The sequence below is a fragment of the Littorina saxatilis genome, linkage group LG1, assembly GCF_037325665.1.
Source record: "Littorina saxatilis isolate snail1 linkage group LG1, US_GU_Lsax_2.0, whole genome shotgun sequence".
Classification (NCBI taxonomy): Eukaryota; Metazoa; Mollusca; class Gastropoda; order Littorinimorpha; family Littorinidae; genus Littorina; species Littorina saxatilis.
In genome coordinates, this window is record NC_090245.1 from 82,978,369 (window position 1) to 83,003,649 (window position 25,281).

The 25,281-nt window shown below is 41.6% G+C and overlaps 1 protein-coding gene across 2 annotated transcripts in view; it reads right to left on the reverse strand.

Moving 5' to 3' along the window:
- Window positions 1-25,281, reverse strand: part of LOC138981716 (GRAM domain-containing protein 2B-like) — a 126,829-nt gene that overhangs the window by 16,574 nt on the left and 84,974 nt on the right. Inside the window, exons 2-8 of one of the 2 annotated variants that reach the window (XM_070354767.1) lie at window positions 11,485-11,658; window positions 9,972-10,020; window positions 8,696-8,783; window positions 8,361-8,464; window positions 7,178-7,273; window positions 6,274-6,351; window positions 5,480-5,530 (exon numbers count right to left, since the gene is read on the reverse strand). In XM_070354767.1, coding sequence (XP_070210868.1) covers window positions 5,480-5,530; window positions 6,274-6,351; window positions 7,178-7,273; window positions 8,361-8,464; window positions 8,696-8,783; window positions 9,972-10,020; window positions 11,485-11,658 — 640 coding nt within the window. The remainder of the gene's footprint in view (window positions 1-5,479; window positions 5,531-6,273; window positions 6,352-7,177; window positions 7,274-8,360; window positions 8,465-8,695; window positions 8,784-9,971; window positions 10,021-11,484; window positions 11,659-25,281) is intronic. The other variant, XM_070354778.1, reaches the window with a different exon arrangement.

The window sequence follows — 25,281 nt, forward strand, 5'->3', positions numbered from 1 at the left end:
AGAATTCTCAAATGGTACACTTTGGACGAATACAAAAAAGATACAAAGCAGTGTGTAGCTGTAAGGATGAAAATGGAGGTTGGGGTAAGACAAACCTTTCATAAAACAGGCAATAAAGTGGTGCTGAAAATGCAATATGAGATTTACACAAATGACAACATGCAACACCTACAAGTTATTATAGTTCCTAGATTTAAGTATACTGCCTTCTCTCTAAGGTTTGAGTTTATGATCAAATCATTAAACCTGATTATGTTAATTTGCAAGATTCTGGAGAGGAAAAAAACAACATAATATATATATATATATATACGACTAGTGTCTGTGTGTCTGTGTGTCTGTGCGCGATGCACGGCCAAAGTTCTCGATGGATCTGCTTCAAATTTGGTGGGCATATTCAGGTACACCCGGGACACAACCTGGTCGATGAGATATTTCAACACGTGCTTTCAGCGCGCAGCGCTGAACCGATTTTGTTTTTTGTGCTGAACCGATTTTTGTTTTCTGGATCCACTACCAGTAACTCTTCCTTATCTTCTCCAGTGTTTTTAGCCGCGATTATCTCCCTTCCTCCGTGCGGTGAGCATAGCCGGGTCCCCAGCGCAGCCGGGTATTTGGATCGACTTCTTCCCGGCGCAGCCGTACCCGGCGAAGCGGGTATTCATCTAGTATATAATATACTAGAGGAATACCCAGCCGGGGTGAATCGCGAGACAGAGACAGACAGCGTGGCGGTTCACCACAATCACCTTTGAAGGCGAAGTCCTGTCAAACGGGATTGAGAATTTTAGAGCTTATTTCTTAGCCCTATATTATCTGTTATGGCTTCTCAAATGCCAGAACATACAGACAGACAAAAGCCGCCAGACCCCATCACAAACAGAACTCTACAATCCACAGGTGTTGCCTCCACACACACACACACACACACACACACACATAGACACAGACACAGAAGCCGTATATATCTATCTATATATATAAATATATAGAGATAGATGACAGTGGATTTTTCGATAAATAGATTCGACCTTTGCACTTTTACAGTGAGGACAACTTAAGGGTACATGCAAGGAAAGCCCACAACTTCTATATCTATATCTATATATATATAGAGATAGATGACAGTGTATTTTTCGCGTGGCTATAAATTGATTCGACCTTTTCACTTTTACAGTAAGGACAACTTACGGGTACATGCAAGGAAAGCCCACAACTTCTAAGGCGAACAACTCTGCAGAGTCTGCTGTGAAGGGCGACGGTAGTCTCCCTGTCACACTCGACCCCCTTTGAATGAACTTGGTGGAATGGGAACAGCACGAAAATGATTCAGTGGCCTGAACATTTCATGTCATCGCTGTCGACGACGCCATATGTAACCGAGTGCCAAAACACCACAATCACCTTTGAAGGCGAAGTCCACTCAAACGGGATTGAGAATAACTGTTATGGCTTCTCGAAGGAAGGCCTGAACATACTGACATACCAAAGCCGCTAGACCACATCACAAACAGAACTCTACAATCCACAGGTGTTGCCCACACACACACACAAACACACACACACACAGAGAAGCCGTATATATATATGTATATCTATATCTATAAATATATAGAGATAGATGACAGTGTATATTTTGCGTAGCAATAAATTGATTCGACCTTTTCACTTTTACAGTAAGGACAACTTACGGGTGCAATCGTGACATTCTAAAAATAGTAACGTAGTAACGGGAATATGGATTGATGCCTCACGAAGGAAGGGAGATAAACGCTGAAAACACTGGAGAAGATAAGGAAGAGTTACTGGGAATGGATCCAGAGAAAAACCAAAATCGGTTCAGCGCTGCGCGCTGAGAGCACGTGTTGAAATATCTCATCGATGAGGTTGTGTCCGGGGTCTCTCTGAATAAGCCCACCAAATTTGAAGCAGATCCATCGAGAACTTTGGCCTTGCATCGCGCACAGATATACAGACACTAGTCGTATATATATATAGATACTTCATAAAGACTGTCATGCACATACAGTTTCAATAATGTTAAAGAAAAAGAATGTTCTGTTTTTATTTCCAATGCAATATGCATACAACTGTGAGAGCAAATGAGAGGTACATGATTTTATTCTCTTGCACAACTGTGAACTTAAGCACAAATATGATACTGATGAATCATAATGCACTTGCCATTCTTCCCCTGTTTATCTCACTCAATTCAGGAACACACAGAATGGAAAGTAGTATTATACCTTTTCTCCCTCAAATGGGATATAATCCTGCCAAGACTATTAGAAGTGTTTACACACACAATCCGCTGCAGTCAATGCAATACAATAATTACACATTAACATGCTTCCATTTGAAACTTTGAGATCGTCTTCGTGGATTGATGCCCGACCAAAGCTAATTGAAGCCCGACGGAGCGAAATTAGACTTTGGGAGGGCGTCAATCCACGATGAAGACCGAGAAGTTTCAAATGGAAGCATGTTAATGTTATTGTAATTCAATCTGACGACGATCTCTTTCCTGCTTTCATGCAATGGTAAACAGACAGAATTGGTTCTGTTCTGTTCACACACTACTTTCAGTCCACCTACCTGCAAGGGTCAAGTCCCAAGAAATATGTCATTTCGCAATCTGATCACTGACTGCTCCTGTTTTGTTTTCTTTCACATACATTTTCCCTTCTTTTTTGACGGGTTTCTGGACAGCAAACTCTAAAACAAACTCTTTTTATCACAAAAGCGATCTTTGGAATTGACTGACGTAGTCCGGAAGAATTCATGCATCAACTTACGTCACGTATTCGACGTCATCACTTCGCATACCTTATGGTCTCGGTATTTCGTTGGCCTTCATATTTCCTACTTGTAAAATGACCCTCAAAGCTAACCGAGACTAGTTGAGGTTGTATCAATGCGCCTCACCAGCAGGTGGTTAATGGCTTTTTTAGCGAGTGGTTATCGACAATTAATGACCGGTAATTTTTAATGAGTTGGCCGGGGCATTCTGACCAATCACAGGATCTGTTTCATTAAAACGCCAACTTGATTGAATTACAATACTTAATTATCCCAATTTCCAAATGTCATGTTGTGGCAGACAACATGACCATTGAACACCACGAACATATAAAAACATTAAACTATTTCAAGTCACAGCAAATGTGGAAGGTTTAAAGCTTGCAGCTGACAAAAATTTCAAGCTTTAAAATATTCTGTGATGGCAGAATGTCAGTAAAACTGGTGATTAGCTTAACTGTCTGGCAAAGCAACTAAATATGACTTGTCCATTGATCTAACCAATAACAAACACACTGGTCCAAAAAATGTATTTTAATTATGATTATTTTGAAACCTTCGGTAAATGGGACATTTTTGATGAACAAGAATGACTAATCCATAAGAACAAATTCAAAAGCTCCATAAATGCGCTTTGCTATTGAGGCTTATAGAATCATTTGGGAAATAATTCTCTTATCTTGAACTTGAAATAGTTTCAAAGTTAACATGATTCTCATGTAAAGTTGGCATGTAAAACTGATGGGCAATGATTATTTTCTTGCCTAACAGAGGTTTCAAAGAATAGGTACCATGCATATAGCAGAACTATTCACACAAAAATAACAGACTTAATTTTTTCAGACAATTGCTACAGTTGTTATAATTACAGTGATGAAACCAGACACGAAGTACGATCATTATTGCATCAGATTTTTAAGTAGGCCGTAGGAAATTGAGGGAAACAGGGAATCAATATCTCCTTTCTCACTGAAACCTGAGCGAAACATTCAGGTTGCAGCTCAAAAGCTGACACATTAGGCACACTCTTCATGCAATAACGACAAGACACAGTCCTTGTGATTATGAAAATGGAACTTAACCCAAGTCTTGTAGACTGAGGAACTTCACAGTACTGTATAACACATGATACAGTCCGCTTAGTGAACTTCAGACAAAGCATGCTGATCAGACACAGACACAACAACACCACAATCTACAACAACACTACCCTGTTAAGCACATGCTGAATTTCGCAAAATTATAACCCTCTCTGAACATGCTTAAATGCACAACCACACATACTACACGCCCTCCTCCCCCTCCCGCAGAAAACATGTATGCACACAGTCACTGTTCCGCACATAACGTCTATCAGCACGACCCACACATCTTTCTTTCTTTCTTTATTTGGTGTTTAACGTCGTTTTCAACCACGAAGGTTATATCGCAACGGGGAAAGGGGGGAGAGGGAATAGAGCCACTTGTCACTTGTTTCTTGTTCACAAAAGCACTAATCAAAAATTTGCTCCAGGGGCTTGCAACGTAGTACAATGTATGACCTTACTGGGAGAATGCAAGTTTCCAGTACAAAGGACTTAACAGTTCTTACATTCTGCTTGACTAAAATCTTTACAAAAATTGATTATATTCTATACAAGAAACACTTAACAAGGGTAAAAGGAGAAACAGAATCCGTTAGTCGCCTCTTACGACATGCTGGGGAGCATCGGGTAAATTCTTCCCCCTAACCCACGGGGGGTAACCCACTCATCTAACCTCCTTTACTACCTCCCACGCACAACCACTGGTAAAACCTATAATTACCCCTGTCCTTTTATGATTGCTTATAATTTATATACAGAATACTTCTTTTTGGCTTTTCTAAATTCTGCTCTTCAGAAGGAAAATGTGAACAAGGAAAGTGAAAAATAACAGAGTACCAGCTGATACAATCCTGCTGTTTCACAATTATCCAGCACACTTTTACAACACAAATCCTCATAACTCAATTGTTTCAGATGAAATTAACAGTGCACGACTCCCTCGATCTCTCCAAACAATAACGATCGCATACTCAAATTTCAGCCTGATGAAACAAGTTTTCTTTGAGCTTCTTTTTCTTCTTATTCAGCGTTCGATGATAAAGAGATTTCTTTTGAGCATATTCTGGTTGAGGATGGGGTGGGGTCTTGTGAGGGACAGAATAAGCAATACCTTTGAAGATTTCAGCTTTTAGATACAAAGCTTACCCCAATAATCATAACCTTTGTCAATTACAGGCCTCATTTGAGAGTTTAACAGGCAAAGACAATGCTTACTAGTCAACCTTTTAATTATAAAACTCCCCAAACTTTCTTTGGAGAAAAAAAAGGACTGCAAATCCACACCTGAAAGTGAAGGCGCTGCGCTCATTTCTAAGAGAAAGTCGTTGAATTACTGTACATTGGTTAAAAAGTTAATAATTTTCCTAACATAAACAAGCAACCCCTGTTTCCACAGGTGCTTTATAGTTCCTCAAGACAAGGCTCTAGAAGTGCATGCGGTTATGAAAATTTCATGCAATAAATAAAAAGGAGGAGAAAAGGGCAACAGTCTGGGACACTGGGTCATACAACGTAGAGTTATTCCTTCCCTTGCACTAGGTGTGTACACACTATGATAACTGCGGCAGGCAGAAAAAGAAGTACTCGGCACTTACAAAGTCTTCATAGCAGGACAGTTCGTTTTCTTTTGTATTGGTCGAGTCAGTCTGAGGAAATCCCAAGTGGGAACAGAAAAAACATGGTGTACTCAGAGAAAGGCAAACAGTTCTCATCCACAGTGAAAATCAGCAAATGTGAAGATAAAGACACATACACACTTGACAAAGAGACAAAAGATGACAGATTTTTTTTCGTAAAGACACTTTGAACCAGAACAATACAACTCAGACAGAATTTGTCACGAGTTCAAGTGTTAGGGTGATATGACAAAAAATGTTGAAGCTTGGTGGACTTGTATTGGACGGGTTAAATAGTTCAAGAAATACATGTAGTACATTTCAAGTTGGGCATACTAAGGTACACTGATATTTTGCCCTTTCACCATCACAAAGAATCAAACACATAACTCAAAGTAAGCTTGCAAATAAGAGAACATTTGCAAAGCTCAGTAACTGCTCCCCTCACTGTTTGTTAGAATAGCACATAATAACTCACACTTGTTACAAACACTATAAAGTCACAAACACATGTTAAAACACTCATTTCCTTAAAAACTATAAACTTGCCTACTATTTCTTTTGAGTTCTCTCTAACACTTTGCCAGTAATCCTTTGTGCAGTAACAGCTATTGTTAAGCAGCTAACAATTGAACAATTTTAAACGTAAAAACATGTACTGTTACTAAGAAAGGTGAATTTGAGACACAGAAACAATTACAAAAAGTAAACAAAATTGCTATAAATATTAATGTTATGTATAATGGACTGTTTCAGCAGACAGCACAACTTACCGAATCTTGTGAGTGCTTCCATAAGGTGACTAGCAGTTTGTATGTGTTGTCCCGAGACATGAAGGATCCAAACACATACTGCACACAAGTGAAAGATATAAATTATCTTAAGTTCATGATAAATGATAACTTAATGATACTCAATCCTCCAAAGACGCACTACGGCAGTAATCTTACCATTTGGATGAATAAATCGCTTTCTCGATCTCTACTATTTATAAGTGGCCCCGCAAGTTTTAAGCGCAAGTACGCTCAACAACAACAAATACTAATAACGTTATTAATGACACAAGCAAACAGCTGGACCTCATTGGTTTACAAATTTCTCATTGAGCTATGGTTCAATTGGGGGCTCGAGTAGCTCAGGTGGTTGAGCACTGGACTTGTGACTCAAGGGTTGCGGGTTCGAATCTGGGCCGGGCCGGACACAGGTCAACTTTATGTACAGACCCAGACACGGTATACATGTCCCACCCCAGTGTCACATAAAAGACCTCGGTCATTCTGTCGTAAGTGCAGATGGCTGATACAACCTCAACATGCATACACTTGTGTATCTCACCTCAAGTGGGGGTAAAACACGAAAACATGCCCCTATTGGCTTTGCCTAGAGGGCGTAAAACTTGAATTTCTCTATGGTTCAATCATAAAAAAACTCAGTCGACAGAATTATAACAAGCATGATGCTTATAAATGTATTCTACATACTTGCTTGTCGTGTGAAGTAATGTCTATTTGTGCAATACATAATTGCCACAAAACCTGAACCAGAAACAAAACTTCAAATGGTATACAACAGCAGTCTGATCTTAGACTAGTCAAAATATAATTAATAACGATATTCTCTGCACAAAAACAAGCCAGCAGTTATGCTTATGAAGCGTACTCTAACACAAACACTCACCTTCTGGTCAGCGATCTGGATGCCGATAGCGTTAGGAATGATGAGAGCCAGCTTCTCCCTTGTAATGCTGATCACTTTCTCCAAAGGAATTTCAAGCTGTAAAAAGCACAAGAAGTACAGTCTAAAACGTATGATTTTGTTGAAGTTTGTCAATGGCAACTTAGTGTCCAATAAATCCTTAATTATGTCTGCTGATAGCTTAGTGTGGTGCAGTGTAGTGTCGTGGTTTGGTGCAGTGTAGTGTTGTGTAGTGTAGTGAACTTTGGTTTGGTGCTGTGTAGTATGGTATAGTGCAGTTCTATTATGGTGACAGAGGTACCTTTGTTTTTAAAACCACATAACATCTGAGAAATGTAGGTCTTAAGAGAGTTTAATTTAAGGACACTGAAAAAAACATCTGAGAAAATGAGGATCCCAGCCATTATTAAGAGAGTCTTATAATAGAGGGTCTTCGAACAGAGGTTCCACAATGTAATGATATAATGTATGCATAGTATGACACTCACACACATAGACAACACAGTGAAGGCATGTATACAAATGATTATACTGTATTGAAAATAAGACTAAAAGATAAGGTTAAACACAAGCACAAAGAAGAGAGTACTGAAGCAATAGACTGTTCACTGTGATAGCTGAATTCAGACTGCTGCAGAGGCAGGGCTAAGCTGAGGCTGGCTGTGTGGCCAGGCAATATGGATAACCATGACTAGTGAGCAGATATCACTACACAGTCTAGATGGTTTGGTGTGATGTAAAGTAGTGCAGTAAAGTGTAATGTGATGTAATGCACTCTACCGTTGGAGGATGTTTTGTGAACATCTCTGACGAAGGGTGCATGTGCATTAGGGTGTTAAGTTCACGAATGGGACGTTCAAATAAGCTGTTTATGAATATGTAAACATCCTGCTCCCTGTAGTGGTCAAAGGGTATAGGGGGAGGAAGAGATAAAGACAAAGGAGGAAGAGAGAGAGAGAGAGAGAGAGAGAGAGAGAGAGAGAGAGAGAGAGAGAGAGAGAGAGAGAGAGAGAGAGAGAGAGAGAGAGAGACAGAGACAGAGAAACAGAGAAACAGAGAAACAGAGAGAAAGCACATAGAAGTTTCTCCATGAAGTCTTTCCACAAAGTATTGTTATTATTATGATGGCACACGACTTCAGTAAGAAAAGAAAGTAGCCACGTACCAGTCTGCCACGTGCCCTGATTTTTGAATAGAAGCAGATCCAGTTCTGAGATACATACAGCATTCCATGGATCAGAATGTCCCCTTTGAATGCACACGAGTAAGCTGCAAAGAAAAAGAAATGAACATAAATTATAACCACAGAATCTTTAACAAATTAGGCAGAGCGCTATTTTAAGATCAGACAAAGGCACACACAAGGGACCTGCTGATCGACAGAAGTACATGCACACACATGCACAAATCCACACTCTCTCTCCTAGTCAAATAATACATTTATTTGTTTATTCACTTGCCCTCCCTGTCCTTCTCATTATCAAAAAACACATAACTCACAGTCAATAGGGTACTCCTCCAACGGCACACTCTTGAAAAGCTTGTGGAATTTGGCATTCTTTGACTTGCTGACATGTGGTGGTAGGTCCTGTAGTAACATCAAAATACAGGCAATGAAATCACAACTGTCGGAGTTAAAGGCACAGTAAGCCTCCCGTAAACCATCACAGAGCTCCCCGAGCGTCTAAATACAGTACAAGCATACTTCCATTTGAACGCTCACCGAACGGGAACATCCTGGCTGCTTTCTGTCGAGCGTGAGACATTTTCAAAGAATTTATTTTCGTAGACTTGTTCCGTTAACAACAACGGCGCCTCGTTTTTGCGCTAGACCTAACTTTTAAAATCTAAATAATAAATTGACAGCTTGTTACACAAACATTCTTTAATCATAAAAGAATTCGTTTTTCATCAAGACAAGATCAGAACAATTCGAAGTTGTGAAAGTTTAAAAAAAGAAAAGCCCGGAAGCAGGGTCACGCAAGGGTCGTAGCAGACGACGGCCGGTTTATCAGTGCAAATCGCTGTTCCTCTCAACAGTCAAAAGCCATCGCTAGAGTTCTTGTGAACCACAGCCGTTGTTTCGTGCATAAAAAAAACGTGCTATTGTAGATAAGCTCACGTCGAGTCGCATTCAAATGACTAACTATGACGACTGCATTGTGAAAAGGGAAAACTGGATCACACGGGTTCACGATGGCTCAGGGGTAAGATAAACCACGCAAAAATAAATTCTTTGAAAATTGTTCGCTCTTTACGGAGGGTGTTCTAGGATGTTCTCAATTGGTGAGTGTTTAAATGAAATGGTGTTTGTACTGTGTGTAAAAGCCTGACCGTATCTGTGATGGTTTACGGGAGGCTTACTCTGCCTTTAACTATCTTTCACTCTTCAGTTATATTCGAAACCTCTGAGAGCACTGACTAAAGCGCGGAGAGAACAGAACACTTATGTAGTTCGCGCTATATAAGGTTTCGTTATTATCTTTACTATCATTCCAATACTGTTGATCACTACTACTATTATTATTTTTATTACTACCTGTCTTTTTAATGATACATGTAACCCATAATAAGTTTATACTGCGCTTACACACCCGCACATATCATATGTGAGAGAGAGAGAGAGAGAGAGAGAGAGAGAGAGAGAGAGAGAGAGAGAGAGAGAGAGAGAGAGAGAGAGAGAGAGAGAGAGAGAGAGAGAGAGAGAGAGAGAGAGGGGGGGGGGGCAGGCATAAAGCAAATTGTAAAAGGAATCCTCCTTTTTCTAAACACTTACACTATATTCTACTATCTTCTTGTACTCTGATGATGGCAACTTCGGGCTGCTGTAAACAGAAAGAAAATGATTGTTTCATCATGTCTTTGTGTATTAGCTACACTGTACAATCTAATAGCAACGCATGACCCCTTTAATTAGGCCTGATTAAGACTGAAAAAAATGGATAAGCAAATTGCAACATTACACAGCACAAATTAAATGCTGCAGATTCACAAGAAAGCCTCTAAATATTTCCCATAACTTCACTTCAAAGACTGACAAGATTCATAACAATATAATACTATCGAGCCTATTTGTGCACACACACATTCACATATCCGCATGCACAAACACACAAACTATCTACAGTCTGATTTACTCCTGTTTGACATCATGCGTCCAAAAACTTTCTCTCATACATGCATCGGCAGAAGAAAAAAAACATGAACACAATCACAAGCACACACACACATATACAACACCTATTTTCCCTTACTTCACACACATTCTTTCAGTCACGAATGCTTTCAGTCTGATCACACTGCACCTGCTTTCAGTCTGATATATATGTATCATAAATGCCTTTAGTCTCATCACTCGATCTGCTTTCAGTCTAATAACATACCCAGCTTCAGTCTAATCACACGCTCAGTTTAAGTCTGATAAAACACCTGCTTTAACTTTGATCACACACCTGCTTTCAGTCTCATCAAACACCTGCTCTCAGTACGATAGAACACCTTCTTGTAGTCTAATCATACACCTGTTTCAGTCTGATTACACACCTATATCAGTCTGATAGCACACCTGTTTCAATGTGATCACTCACATGCTATCAGTCTCATCACACACCTTCTTTCAGTCTGATCTCACACCTGCTTTTAGTCTGATCTCACACCTGCTTTCAGTCTGATCACACACCTGCTTTCAGTCTGATCACACACCTGCTTTCTGTCTGATAAAACACCTGCTTTCAGTCTGATCTCACACCTGCTTTCAGTCTGATCACACACCTGCTTTCAGTCTGATCTCACACCTGCTTTCAGTCTGATCTCACACCTGCTTTCAGTCTGATCTCACACCTGCTTTCAGTCTGATCTCACACCTGCTTTCAGTCTGATCTCACACCTGCTTTCTGTCTGATAAAACACCTGCTGTTAGTCTGACCATACACCTGCTGTTAGTCTGATAAAAAGGCTGCCTTCAGTCTTATCACACACCCAGGTTCAGTCTGATTACACACCTGCTTTCAGTCTGATAACACACCTGCTTTCAATGTGATCACACACCTGCTTTCAGTCTTGACACACACCTGTTTTTAGTCTTAGTTTTAACGACACACCTACTTTCAGTCTTGCCAGTCACCTGTTTCAGTCTGACCATACACCTGTTTTCGGTCTGATCTATCACCTGCTTTCCGTCTGATCACACACCTGCTTTTAGTCTAATTACACACCTAATTTTAATCTGATCCCACGCCTAATTTCAGTCTGATCACACACCTGTTTACAAATACAATCTAATCACACACCTGCTATCAATCTGTGTAGTGATAATCTCCCCTCCGTTGGAACCGGATGTGCTTGCCCCAGAGCCACCGGACTTGCGTAATTCCCGATGACCGGCGTCCCCGAGGTCACCCCCATTTTCGGTATCAAGCAGCAGTTGCTGGTCAAAAGCCACTGACAGGGAGGGCATAGATTTCCTGCAAAATACAGAAGAAACAAGATGCAATTTTAAAGGAGAGCATGGATTTAATGTACGAACTTCTGTGGTCTCTGTGTAAAGCGTTGCAAAAGACATGTGAGTTCTTATGTGTGTGTGTGTGTGTGTGTGTGTGTGTGTGTGTGTGTGTGTGTGTGTGTGTGTGAGTGTGCTCCTGTTGTTTCTCTGTACAAATGGTACATTCAACTTCGTCATGTACGCCCACACTTGTATACACGTGTGTTAATGTGAGGACAGTAACATGATCATGATCCCCATGCTTCTTTGAATCCATGCTGATGAATTATTGATTATTTGATACGGTTCATCCCTGCAGTGGACTTCAAAGCTTTCTTTTTTTCTTTATTTGGTGTTTAATGTCGTTTTCAACCACGAAGGTTATATCGCAACGGGGAAAGGGGGGGAGATGGGATAGAGCCACTTGTTAATTGTTTCTTGTTCACAAAAGCACTAATCAAAAGGGGAAAGGGGGGGAGATGGGATAGAGCCACTTGTTAATTGTTTCTTGTTCACAAAAGCACTAATCAACAAGAAGAGCAAACGCTCGATCGAGTCACTTTCGCAGTTCTGAATATTATATGAGGCATCAGATGGACAGGAAGAAATTGCTATTCACAACACAATGAGTCACGTTCACATAAAATTTGAGCCCGGTCACTTTTATAGTTGTTAAGTTGTGTGTTGCCGAACAGAAAAGGCTAGTTATCTCCCTTGTTTTTCTGATAACGTTCGTAAAAGGCTACAGATGTAAATACTTTGATGTAAAGAATAATCCTACAAAGTTTCAATCACATCCGATGAACTTTGTCAAAGATATAAAATGTCTAATTTTTCCTTTGACGCTGACCTGTGACCTTGAAAAAGGTCAAAGGTCAACGAAACTATCGTTAAAGTGTAGAGGTCATTGGAGGTCACGACTAAACAAAATATGAGCCCGATCGCTTTGATAGTTTCCGAGAAAAGTCCAACGTTAAGGTGGTGTCTACGGACGGCCGGCCGGCCGGCCAGACTAACACTGACCGATTACATAGAGTCACTTTTTCTCAAGTGACTCAAAAAATTGCTCCAGGGGCTTGCAACGTAGCACAATATATTACCTTACTGGGAGAATGCAAGTTTCCAGTACAAAGGACTTAACATTTCTTACATACTGCTTGACTAAAATCTTTAGAGAGAGAGAGAGAGAGAGAGAGAGAGAGAGAGAGAGAGAGAGAGAGAGAGAGAGAGAGAGAGAGAGAGAGAGAGAGAGAGAGAGAGAGAGAGAGAGAGAGAGAGAGAGAGATCTGACACCAAAATACTTCAGCTTAGGCATTAAATGTACACACAGCTTGACAGAGCAGTCATGCCATTAAGGGCCATGGGGTTTGCTTATTTAGTGGATGGTATACATGTACTTCAATGCACCCGAAAGCATGATTTTTTGTAGGGGGGCATACAATATTCAATCTGTAAATGTACTATTTAATGCATGAAAACAGATCTGTAAGATGCAGCCTCGGAGTTCTGTTTGCTCGTCTTGCATATGTACACCAAGAGGGGAAAGACTTCAGTAAAAGATCGCACATTCTTTTTATTCTCTTCTCTTTTTCAAGCCCAGTGAGCAGTTTCTTGTACAACCTACTGTAGTGAACTTATCTGTCTAATTCGGGCCTGCCACAGAAAGCATAATTCACCCCAACCTCCCCACTCACAAGTGACACACATTTTGCTCACTCATGCAGACAGCTAGAGATTGACATTATGAACACCATCCCCCTCCTGCATTCTCTCTATACTCATCTCCATTAATGCTTTCTCTCTTGGGTGGCTTTCTTTGCTACCATATGCAAGGCCTATAATTATGTATGCATCAACATTCCCTGCTTGCACCTACATATATATACATTTATACATCGTACACATAGTCATGCACATGTATGCAAACACAATCTGTTATTGTTCTAAAAAAAAACCACTAAAAAAACAACAACCAATCAATCCATTCTCAGTCTCTCACAACACAATCACACAAACTTCTTCCCCTCTCTCTCTTTTAAACACAAATATGAGCACAGACATAAGCATGATTGTTCTCCATCAAAGTCCATTCATAATATTCTCTCTCTTTCTAACTTACACATAAGAAATTTGTTTGATGCGGCTCAAGTTGCTTGCTCTGCAAATTTGATTGCATACATGTGTGTGTGTGTGCCAGTATTAGCGAGAGGGAGGAAGGGAGGGAGGAACAGACAGTCAAGAGAGACCCATAACAGTAAGAAAGAGTGAATTAATCAATTTAATGAGAAAGGGACAATAAATGAATAATAAACCCATGGCACTCTAACTCTTGTGAAACAAAATGATCCATTCAGTGTCTCCCTCAACTCCCCACACAAACTGAAACGAAATCCTCTCTCTCTAGGTCACCCCAGCCTGTATTATGTAAACATTTACCCTGAACTTTGTCCTCGGGAAACATCTCTCATAACAGGCACTCTTTTTAATGCTAGGACCCAGGCAAAGAATACAGAAGTAATATTTCACAAAAACAGCCAGCAAGCAGTACACAGGGGTCCTCAGTTTTCTGTGTGTCAAGGTGCTTTCTTAAAGCCGTAGGGTCCAAAGAGGAATGACCAAGTTACACGTATATGGACTTTAAAGTTTTCTTCTTTTATGTTATCTAAACTAACACACATTTATATTTACAAATGCACTTCCTCGATGAGAAGGAGAGTAACATGAATATGGGAAATTATAATGCTTAAAAGTAAACAAGAAGAGCAAACGCTCGATCGAGTCACTTTCGCAGTTCTGAATATTATATGAGGCATCAGATGGACAGGAAGAAATTGCTATTCACAACACAATGAGTCACGTTCACATAAAATTTGAGCCCGGTCACTTTTATAGTTTCCGAGAAAAGCCCAACGTTAAGTTGTGTGTTGCCGAACAGAAAAGGCTAGTTATCTCCCTTGTTTTTCTGATAACGTTCGTAAAAGGCTACAGATGTAAATACTTTGATGTAAAGAATAATCCTACAAAGTTTCAATCACATCCGATGAACTTTGTCAAAGATATAAAATGTCTAATTTTTCCTTTGACGCTGACCTGTGACCTTGAAAAAGGTCAAAGGTCAACGAAACCATCGTTAAAGTGTAGAGGTCATTGGAGGTCACGACTAAACAAAATATGAGCCCGATCGCTTTGATAGTTTCCGAGAAAAGATATAAAATGTCTAATTTTTCCTTTGACGCTGACCTGTGACCTTGAAAAAGGTCAAAGGTCAACGAAACCATCGTTAAAGTGTAGAGGTCATTGGAGGTCACGACTAAACAAAATATGAGCCCGATCGCTTTGATAGTTTCCGAGAAAAGTCCAACGTTAAGGTGGTGTCTACGGACGGCCGGCCGGCCGGTCGGACGGCCGGCCGGCCGGCCGGACAGACTAACACTGACCGATTACATAGAGTCACTTTTTCTCAAGTGACTCAAAAACATAACAGTTCAAAATTAATATTACAGAACTCTCTAAACTCTTATCCCTTCTTTGTCCCACTTATAGAGGCATTAATTTAAACGCATCAAAATCAAAAGATTTTCAGCAAATGTAGAAAAATAAACATTTGTCTCATTCAGTAATTGCGCAAGACATTTTCTAAACTGGTATTCACTTCACAATGACAATTACTCTGGGCTCTCAGAGAAACCACTGCCTCTGTTAGTTGTGTTACATCAACCAGTCAAAACATGAATCCTTTTATTTGCCAGAAAAAGGAAGAAAAAAAAAACGCCAAAAGAAATATCAACCAGTATATATAAATGATCAGCTGCCTAAAATACTAAAATATTTCTGTTATGTTGAGTTTTAAACAAGCGAAAACCCCAACATTTCTAGTAGTAAAACGTGATCCCTGTTATTCTGTAATATTTTACTGGTGTTTTGACTAAAAGAAGGACTTATATAATACAGGTGTACAATACCGCCTTAAAGGTACTGAACTTGTCAAATCCAGGTGCACGGAGCCCCTGGGGCTTTTAGTCATACCTGAGGCAGCTATCCGTTAGAAGAACTACCAAGTTTCATTGACTTGCACCCAAAGAGTCAAGAACTGTGATTTTTGTACGAATTAATTTCGTACTCGGACCCGGCTGGTCTTGGCCTATTTTCGGATCTAAATTTAGATCAGGTAGATCACCGCATCATGCACAAAAAGACACGTCACTAGCAAACTATGTCAGACGTCATCATGTGTTTGTGTAAAACAAAATGGAGGCCGGAATCACTCAGTTGAATCGAACTCCGACCAAACACCACGTAATAACTAGGTTAATTTATGCACTCGTGTGAACAAGAAACTGTCGAGCTTCACAGATGTCGTCGTTGGGTAGTTTTGGGTTTGTTTTACTACCATAGGAGGATTTTTGAATTGTAAATGCACTCAGCTGCAACAAAAACGCAAAACGAAGGCTGTGAGCTGCACTGTGCCTTTAAAGGATAGGAGGTGGTCTGCTCAGGACAGTTAATTGTGCTCTTGCTACGGTAAACAAGAAGAGCAAACGCTCGATCGAGTCACTTTCGCAGTTCTGAATATTATATGAGGCATCAGATGGACAGGAAGAAATTGCTATTCACAACACAATGAGTCACGTTCACATAAAATTTGAGCCCGGTCACTTTTATAGTTTCCGAGAAAAGCCCAACGTTAAGTTGTGTGTTGCCGAACAGAAAAGGCTAGTTATCTCCCTTGTTTTTCTGATAACGTTCGTAAAAGGCTACAGATGTAAATACTTTGATGTAAAGAATAATCCTACAAAGTTTCAATCACATCCGATGAACTTTGTCAAAGATATAAAATGTCTAATTTTTCCTTTGACGCTGACCTGTGACCTTGAAAAAGGTCAAAGGTCAACGAAACCATCGTTAAAGTGTAGAGGTCATTGGAGGTCACGACTAAACAAAATATGAGCCCGATCGCTTTGATAGTTTCCGAGAAAAGTCCAACGTTAAGGTGGTGTCTACGGACGGCCGGCCGGACAGACTAACACTGACCGATTACATAGAGTCACTTTTTCTCAAGTGACTCAAAAACCGAGGGATCCCAGTCTAAACAGATCCGCGTCCAGGAAAAGCTACCTCTGTCGCAGCGGAGTTGGAACAGACAAAGGTCTTATCTAATAAATGCTAATTGAGGGCATTAATACCTCTTCCATTTTAACTTGATTTTGATCATGAAGCAAGAAGGGGGGCAGGAATGTTGCTACAAATTCATACCTATAGGACAAATGTCCTAGCTCTTCAGCATCAATAGGACATTTGACCGCTTTCAGAAATTTCAAGAGGATGTCAGAATTTTTTCATTTTTAAGAATGACGCTCGCCGAACTGAAAGCAAAAGCAGACGCAAGACTAATTAGTCAGTTGGAATTGTCTCCCATACTCCTAACTTTAATATGCTGTAGACGGGTGTCACCCAAACAAGATCCACACTGCACAACTTCAGTGCACCTGTACGCGAGAGTGCTTGGTCGCTTTTTGAAAATGTGTATCTTGAAAGGAACATTAACAAATATTGCGCTGTCCGAAGGAATTGAGTTCTTATCGGACAATGCCAGCGCTCAGTTGAAAACAATAGGACATCTGACCGCCATGCGGTTATGTGAATCGGACATGTGAGCCTCTTAATCGGTCTATGTCCGATGTCCGACCCTTAACGACATCCTAGGGGGGGGTTCCACTGTACTAAAACTCACTCAAGTACTGTACATAATATAGCTATAGGTGAGTCAAAAAAACAACTTGTGAACTGTCACCATCAGGCAAACTGCACACTGCATAAAAAACACCTGGAGCACGAATAACAAGTGAAAACTTTATTACACCATATCAGTTGCTGGTGATTTTGATGTTTATGATAATATATATGTTATGCACTCTAGTAATTAACCATCAAACATTCACAAAAGAAATATCACAAAATGAGCTGTCATTTGATCTACATGAAGCAACAGCTGGTAAGAGAACATTAGGTACAGCTATTCATTTAGATGAATGAATAATAATAATAATAATAATAATACGAGAATTTATTAACGTGCACATATCTTACCACAAGGCGACTCAGGGCGCACTAGTAAATGTAACCCTGAGGTGTAACCATATATATATATCTTTTGACAGAACAAACAAGGCAATCTCTGAGCGATGTCATTTCTTATACACGTACATGTACATGTACTGGTGGAAATTCCGGTTGCTGTTTCCCTGTATGTTTTGTGAGTGCTTTTGACATGCCAATCTGTAATTGACTTGTTAGTTCGTGTTTTTACAAAACAGGGGGTAAAAGATTATTTTCCTTGACCCTTGCATTCAATTGCTGACCCTCACTTTTCAAACAAAATTCTCTTGACCTTCACAGTTAATTCTGAAGGTGGCACTCGTACTGTATGCTTAATTTCCTCAAACAAATGTGATTCTCTCAAAAAAGCAAAAGCACAATTAGGTATTAATTATACTATGTACTTATATTGACCAGTATAATTAACCACTCCTGCAGATACAGAATAAAGTCATACTAGCTGTGCACACAGATTTTGGTGCAGGAGTGTTCGCATAAATGCATTATTATTGTGACAAATCTTCCCCGTGTATTCATCACATGAGGCACACAACAAATACAACGGTCAGAACACCCCACACCACGTGTAAATATGAACGTACGGTATACAAACAGCGAGAGTGACAACACAGCGATAACTGAGTCCACGATGTCAACAAAAACACCCACACAGCTCTTCCAGGCCTTTCACTGGCGCATGTGCGTATGAGAGAACACAGACCGGCTGCATGATACTGATAGCTCACAAACACACGTCGCTAATTGTTCAACGCAAGGGAAAAAACAAAAACCAATTTGCATTCAAAGGCACGTTCAAGTATGAGCAAGACGAAAGACTACAAAGCAATCGACCGATCAATCAAGCTGAAAAACAGCCCGTGGTCACGTTCGAGGCGAAAAATAGGCCGATGCGACCCCGCAGTATGAATCGGCCGAGGAGTCCAGCCAGCCTTGCAGACGAACGGAACAGTTGACCGTTTTCCTTACCTCAGTTCTTCCCCCACCTCAATCACTGGGATGTTGGTCATGGTCGGGGTGGAAGGAGACGACATCACAGACGACAGGACGGCAGAAGATAGGAGGATTTGCCGGTGTCGTTTCGTAGCATTTCTCAGTTTTTTGGGCAGTCGTGTTATCATCTGACTAGCAAAATGTTTGGCCTTGAGAGGCCGCGCACGCCACAACGAGGCTGCCTTCCGCCTTGACACCAAATAGTGTGTTTCGAGAGGCAGAGAGAGAGAGAGAGAGAGACAGAACAAAATGCGTGGTCGTAGCAACAAGACTGAATGGATGCGGCGCGCGCGATGCGAAATGGTTCGCGTGCCGGATGGCAGGCACAAGATGAGAACAAGGCAGAGAAAGAATGCAGTGCTGAGCTATCGGTACAATTTGGAAGATATACGACGAAACAGGTGTCTGGGAAATATGCGAATTATGTCAAGAACAGTAGAAACTCATCCGCTATTTTCGGGTCTTGACTGGCAGCTGCTTGACTACATGGCCGAGAGGGGCGGGGGAGGGGCGTGGTGAGGGTGGGTGGATTGGGGATCAGCTCGTTACTCCCCCGGCTCGTTACTCCCCCCAGGGACCTATATTAGGGTTAGGGTTAGTAACGAGCCGGGGGAGTAACGAGCCGGGGGAGTAACGATACGGGGGAGTAACGAGATGCTCCCGGTGGATTGTCCCTCCAGTGGCCACCAAACAAAAAAGGGAACAAAATATAGGGAAAAAAACTCCAGCTGCACAATGTACGTGCAAATCACTGAGTCACCATAGTTCTGCCCATTGAAGCTTTCACATGTAATATGCAAATCCTTCCTCTTGAAGATAGACATTCTCAGTACAGTCGCCTAGCTGATTTCTGGCGGCAGTGTGTGGAACTTTTGCCTGTAATTTCGTAACATACATTTATGTCAACCTGCGGAATTAATCATGGCATCAAAAGAACCCACTCAGTGGTAATCTGCTGCAGAAAGCAGGCAGGTTGTTGAGTTTTGGTACGTGTCTAAGTGGAAGGATGCTCGTATCCCATGTAAAAAGCCCGCCTGGGCAGATCTGACTTGATGTACTCGATTGTTTACACGACCGGAAGGAAATTATGGCTTTACTGTTTCTGAGCAAACTCGGCGTTTTTTGGAGATAAACGCGCAAAACACTGGAGAAGATAAGGAAGAGTAATACCCGGCTTCGCCGGGATGAAAGCGTTGTGGACAGTGACCTTCTAAAAATAGTAACGGGAATATGGATTGACGCCACACGAAGGAAGGGAGATAAACGCAAAACACTGGAGAAGATAAGGAAGAGTTAGTGGGAATGGATCTGGGAAGATGAACAGAAAAACCAAAATCGGTTCAGCGCTGCGCGCTGAGAGCACGTGTTGAAAATTCTCATCGACCAGGTTGTGTCCGGGGTCTACCTAAATATGCCCACCAAATTTGAAGCAGATCCATCGAGAACTTTGGCCGTGCATCGCGAACACACACACACAGACACAAGTCGTATCTATCTATATATATACTAGATGATTACCCGCTTCGCCGGGTACCGGCTTCGCCGGGAAGAAGTAGAGCCGAATACCAGGCTGCGCCTGGGACCCGGCTTTGCCACACGGAGGAAGGGAGATAATCGCGGCTGAAAACACTGGAGAAGATAAGGAAGAGTTACTGGTAGTGGATCCCGACAAAAAAACCACAAAATCGGTTCTGAGCGCACAGCGCTGCGCGCTGAGAGCACGTGGTGAAATATCTCATCGACCAGGTTGTGTCCCGGGTGTACCTGAATATGCCCACCAAATTTGAAACAGATCCATCGAGAACTTTGGCCGTGCATCGCGAACAGACAGACAGACACTAGTCGTATATATATATATATAGATACGACTAGTGTATGTGTGTCTGTGTGTCTGTTCGCGATGCACGGCCAAAGTTCTCGGTCGATCTTTTTCAAATTTGGAGACCGTATTCAGCTACACCCCGGACACAACCTCATCGATGAGATATTTCAACACGTGCTCTCAGCGCGCAGCGCTGAACCGATTTTGGTTTTTCTCTGTTTTTCTCTGGATCCATTCCCAGTAACTCTTCCTTATCTTCTCTAGTGTTTTCAGCGTTTATCTCCCTTCCTTCGTGTGGCGTCAATCCATATTCCCGTTACTACGTTACTATTTTTAGAATGTCACGATTGCACCCGTAAGTTGTCCTTACTCTAAAAGTGAAAAGGTCGAATCAATTGATAGCCACGCGAAAAATACACTGTCATCTATCTCTATATATTTATAGATATATATATACATATATATATATATATGGCTTCTCTGTGTGTGTGTGTTTGTGTGTGTGTGTGGGCAACACCTGTGGATTGTAGAGTTCTGTTTGTGATGTGGTCTAGCGGCTTTGATGTGTCGGTATGTTCAGGCCTTCCTTCGAGAAGCCATAACAGTTATTCTCAATCCCGTTTGAGTGGACTTTGCCTTCATAGGTGATTGTGGTGTTTCGGCACTCAGTTACATGTGGCGTCGTCGACAGCGATGGGACTCAACATGAAATGTTCAGGCCACTGAATCATTTTCGTGCTGTTCCCATTCCACCTGGGAGGGACCCTAGCTTCTCCAGTGTTTTCAGCGTTTATCTCCCTTCCTTCGTGTGGCGGCAATCCATATTCCCGTTACTACGTTACTATTTTTAGAATGTCACTGCACTGTCCAGAACGCTTTCATTGCACCCGTAAGTTGTCCTTACTGTAAAAGTGAAAAGGTCGAATCAATTTATAGCCACGCGAAAAATACACTGTCATCTATAGATATAGATATACACATATATATATATATATATATATATATATATACGGCTTCTGTGTGTGTGTGTGTGTGTGTGTGTGTTTGTGTGTGTGTGTGGGCAACACCTGTGGATTGTAGAGTTCTGTTTGTGATGGGGTCTGGCGGATTTTGTCTGTCTGTCTGTATGTTCTGGCATTTGAGAAGCCATAACAGATAATATAGGGCTTAGAAATAAGCTTTAAAATTCTCAATCCCGTTTGACAGGACTTCGCCTTCAAAGGTGATTGTGGTGAACCGCCACGCTGTCTGTCTCTGTCTCGCGATTCACCACGGCGAAGCCGGGTATTCCTCTAGTATATAATATACGACTTGTGTCTGTGTGTCTGTGTGCGATGCACGGCCAAAGTTCTCGATGAATCTGCTTCAAATTTGGTGGGCATATTCAGGTAGACCCCGGACACAACCTGGTCGATGAGAATTTTCAACACGTGCTCTCAGCGCGTAGCGCTGAACCGATTTTGGTTTTTCTGTAGATTCATTCCCAGTAACTCTTCCTTATCTTCTCCAGTGTTTTGCGTTTATCTCCCTTCCTTCGTGTGGCGCGCTACGGTATGACAAGCAGCTTCAGATATTCCCGTTACTATTTTTAGAAGGTCACTGCACTGTCCAGAACGCTTTTCTTGCACCCGTAAGTTGTCCTCACTGTAAAAGTGCAAAGGTCGAATAAATTTATAGCCACGCGAAAAATACACTGTCATCTATCTCTATATATTTATACATATAGATATATATATATATGTATACGGCTTCTGTGTGTGTGTGTGTGTGGGCAACACCTGTGCCGGGATTGTAGAGTTCTGTTTGTGATGTGGTCTGGCGGCTTTGGTGTGTCTGTATGTTCTGGCCTTCCTTTGAGAAGCCATAACAGTTTTTAAAGGGCTTAGAGATAAGCTCTAAATTTCTCAATCCTGTTTGAGTGGACTTTGCCTCCAAAGGTGATTGTGGTGTTTCGGCAATCGGTTACATTCGGCGTCGTCGACAGGGATGGGACTCACTGATATGTTCAGAAATGGCATTATGGCCACTGAATCATTTACGTGCTGTTCCCATTCCACGAATCTGGGAGGGACCTAAGCTTGGCGGGTCCATGGTTCGGAACTTTGGGGACAAAGTTCATTCAAACGGGGGCGGGTGTGACAGGGAGACTACCGTCGCCATTCACTCAACAGACTCTGCAGAGTTGTTCGCCTTAGAAGTTGTGAGCTATTTATAGCTCGCAAGGCAACACCTGTAAGCCGGCGAACCGCTACTCTGTCTCGCGATCCACCCGGCGAAGCCGGGTATTCCTCTACTTCTTCCCGGCGAAGCCAGGTATCTTTCCGGCGAAGCCGGGTACCCGGCGAAGCGGGTATTCATTCTAGTATATATAGATAACGATCATATTTTAGAATCTTGTCGAGGAAAACTATGCCATCTCAGCTGAAAGATAATTCCTTCTCGTGTAAACTATCACGTGTATCACCATACATCTATACAGGCCAGGGGCGGATCACATCATGATTTTTAAGGGGGGGGCCGGTTTCCAAATTTCTTCAGCAGATCGACGACGCGAAGCGTTTAGTCTAGGGCGCAAAGCCGCGCCCCAACTTCCTTGGGGGGTTCGGGGGTAAATGTTGATAAAAACATGGAACATATGGAGCAATCTGGCACAATCTGAGCCAAGAAACTTCCCCTCTTAAACCTTCCAAAAGCAAGTTAAGTTAAAGAAGACTTATTTGGATCAAAACAAGGAAAGTGGCCGATCTGGTGCAACCTGAGCCAACAAATTACCCAACTACCTTCCAAAACCGTCATCTAGAAAACAAAGGCCGGCTCCTAGGGGGGTCCGGGGCAAAATTTGGATAAAAACAAGGAAAATGGAGCAATCTAGCTGGTGCAATGTGAGCCATCTTTTTTTTTCTTCAAATTTCTTTCTTTATTATTTTCATTTTTTTTAGGCTGGGGTGGGGTCCGGTAAAACCCGGACCCCCCCCCTGGATCCGCCCCTGCAGGGTTTGTGTTGGGTTGTAGCATCCTTTCACTTGCCGCTAGGACACACTACCAACAATCAACAACAAAGGTGTTTTTTTCTGTGTCGAGTGAGACATTTTTGCTAAATTTGTTTCGTAAATTGACATAAGTACCAGTCATGAAATTAATAAATAAAAATAAATATCTAACTGCACAGATAGTAGCCAGGCTGTTGATTTTTCGTATGTGTGCAAATCGAAGGATTCGCCGGTTACCCCGTGTAAACTAAAGGGGGGGAGTTAACGTCCTCTCAGAAAAATATTTCTATTTGGGACAAGAATTGGTGATACGCTAAGGAGCTGGTAAGGGTGAGCGAAGAGGGGAGGATGACGGGGTGGGCAGGAGTGGTGATGATAAAAGTTTGTTAAGAGGGGTAAGTTCTTCTTCTAGATAGTCTGATTTAATATGATTGGGTTTGGCACCCGTTGTCTCCAGAAGCATTGGGAGTAGGATGTTAAAAGTATACGTTTATTTTCCAAAAAGGTACTTTATAAAAAAGTGATATCGCGATGCACGGCCAAAGTTCTCGATGGATCTGCTTCAAATTTGGTGGGCATATTCAGGTACACCCAAAACACAATCTGGTCGATGAAAATTTTCAACACGTGCTCTCAGCGCGCAGCGCTGAACCGATTTTCGTTTTTTTGTACATCCATTCCCAGTAACTCTTCCTTATCTTCTCCAGTGTTTTGCGCGTTTATCTCCCTTCCTTCGTACCCGGCTAAGCCGGGTCCCCGGCGAAGCCGGGTATTCGGCTCTACTTCTTTTCGCCGGGTACCCGGCCCAAGCGGGTATTCATCTAGTATATATTTATACGATAACTTGACGCGTAAGGGTTTGAAAGGCAGCCAAGCAGAATTGGGTCATACTCCCACAATGAGCGACAAAGAATTGTCGACAGCATATTTGGCACGGCTGAGTGAATCTGTTCTTGCGTTTTCTTTCGTTGAGGAAGTTCCATGAAAGATACTACCCGCCGAGTGTCGAAATACACGGTTCACTTCGGGAACTTTAATTGACTGTTGCAATGCCGTGAGGGGTGAATATAGGCAATGCTAACTGCTCATTAAAAATATAGCTTTCCTTCTGTAAAGAAACAGACATACAGGCAGAGACAGGCAGAGACAGACAGACAGACAGACAGACAGACAGACAGACACACACACACACACACACACACACACACACACACACACACACACACACACTGTCTCTCCCGCTTTATCTTTCTGACGTGGAGTACGCTACTCAGTATTTCGATTTTCTTGTTCATACACTCACTTTTTTTAAAGTTTAAAAAACCCAACTTTTATTCTCATAATTAACGTGTGGTTTTCAGAAACTATAGACTGTTTAGTTGCCAATACAATGGAACCCTTCTTTTTAAGACCCGCGCACTGAAAATCTGTGAAAATCAGGTCTCAAAAAGAGGTAGACGGTCTTAAATCAGAGGTAAATCAAGAGGTAAATCAGAGGTAAATCAAGAGGTAAACATCAAGGTCTTTTAAAAAAAAAAGGCAATCTACAATCGGGGGTCTTAAAATGGGGGTTCCACTGTGTTAGCAAAAACTGTGTCTTGTTTCAAACTAACCTTGGCCTCATACTCCGAACTCAAAGTTTACTATCCTTGGCACAAAGGGTCAAAAATCCAAAAAATAAGCCCTT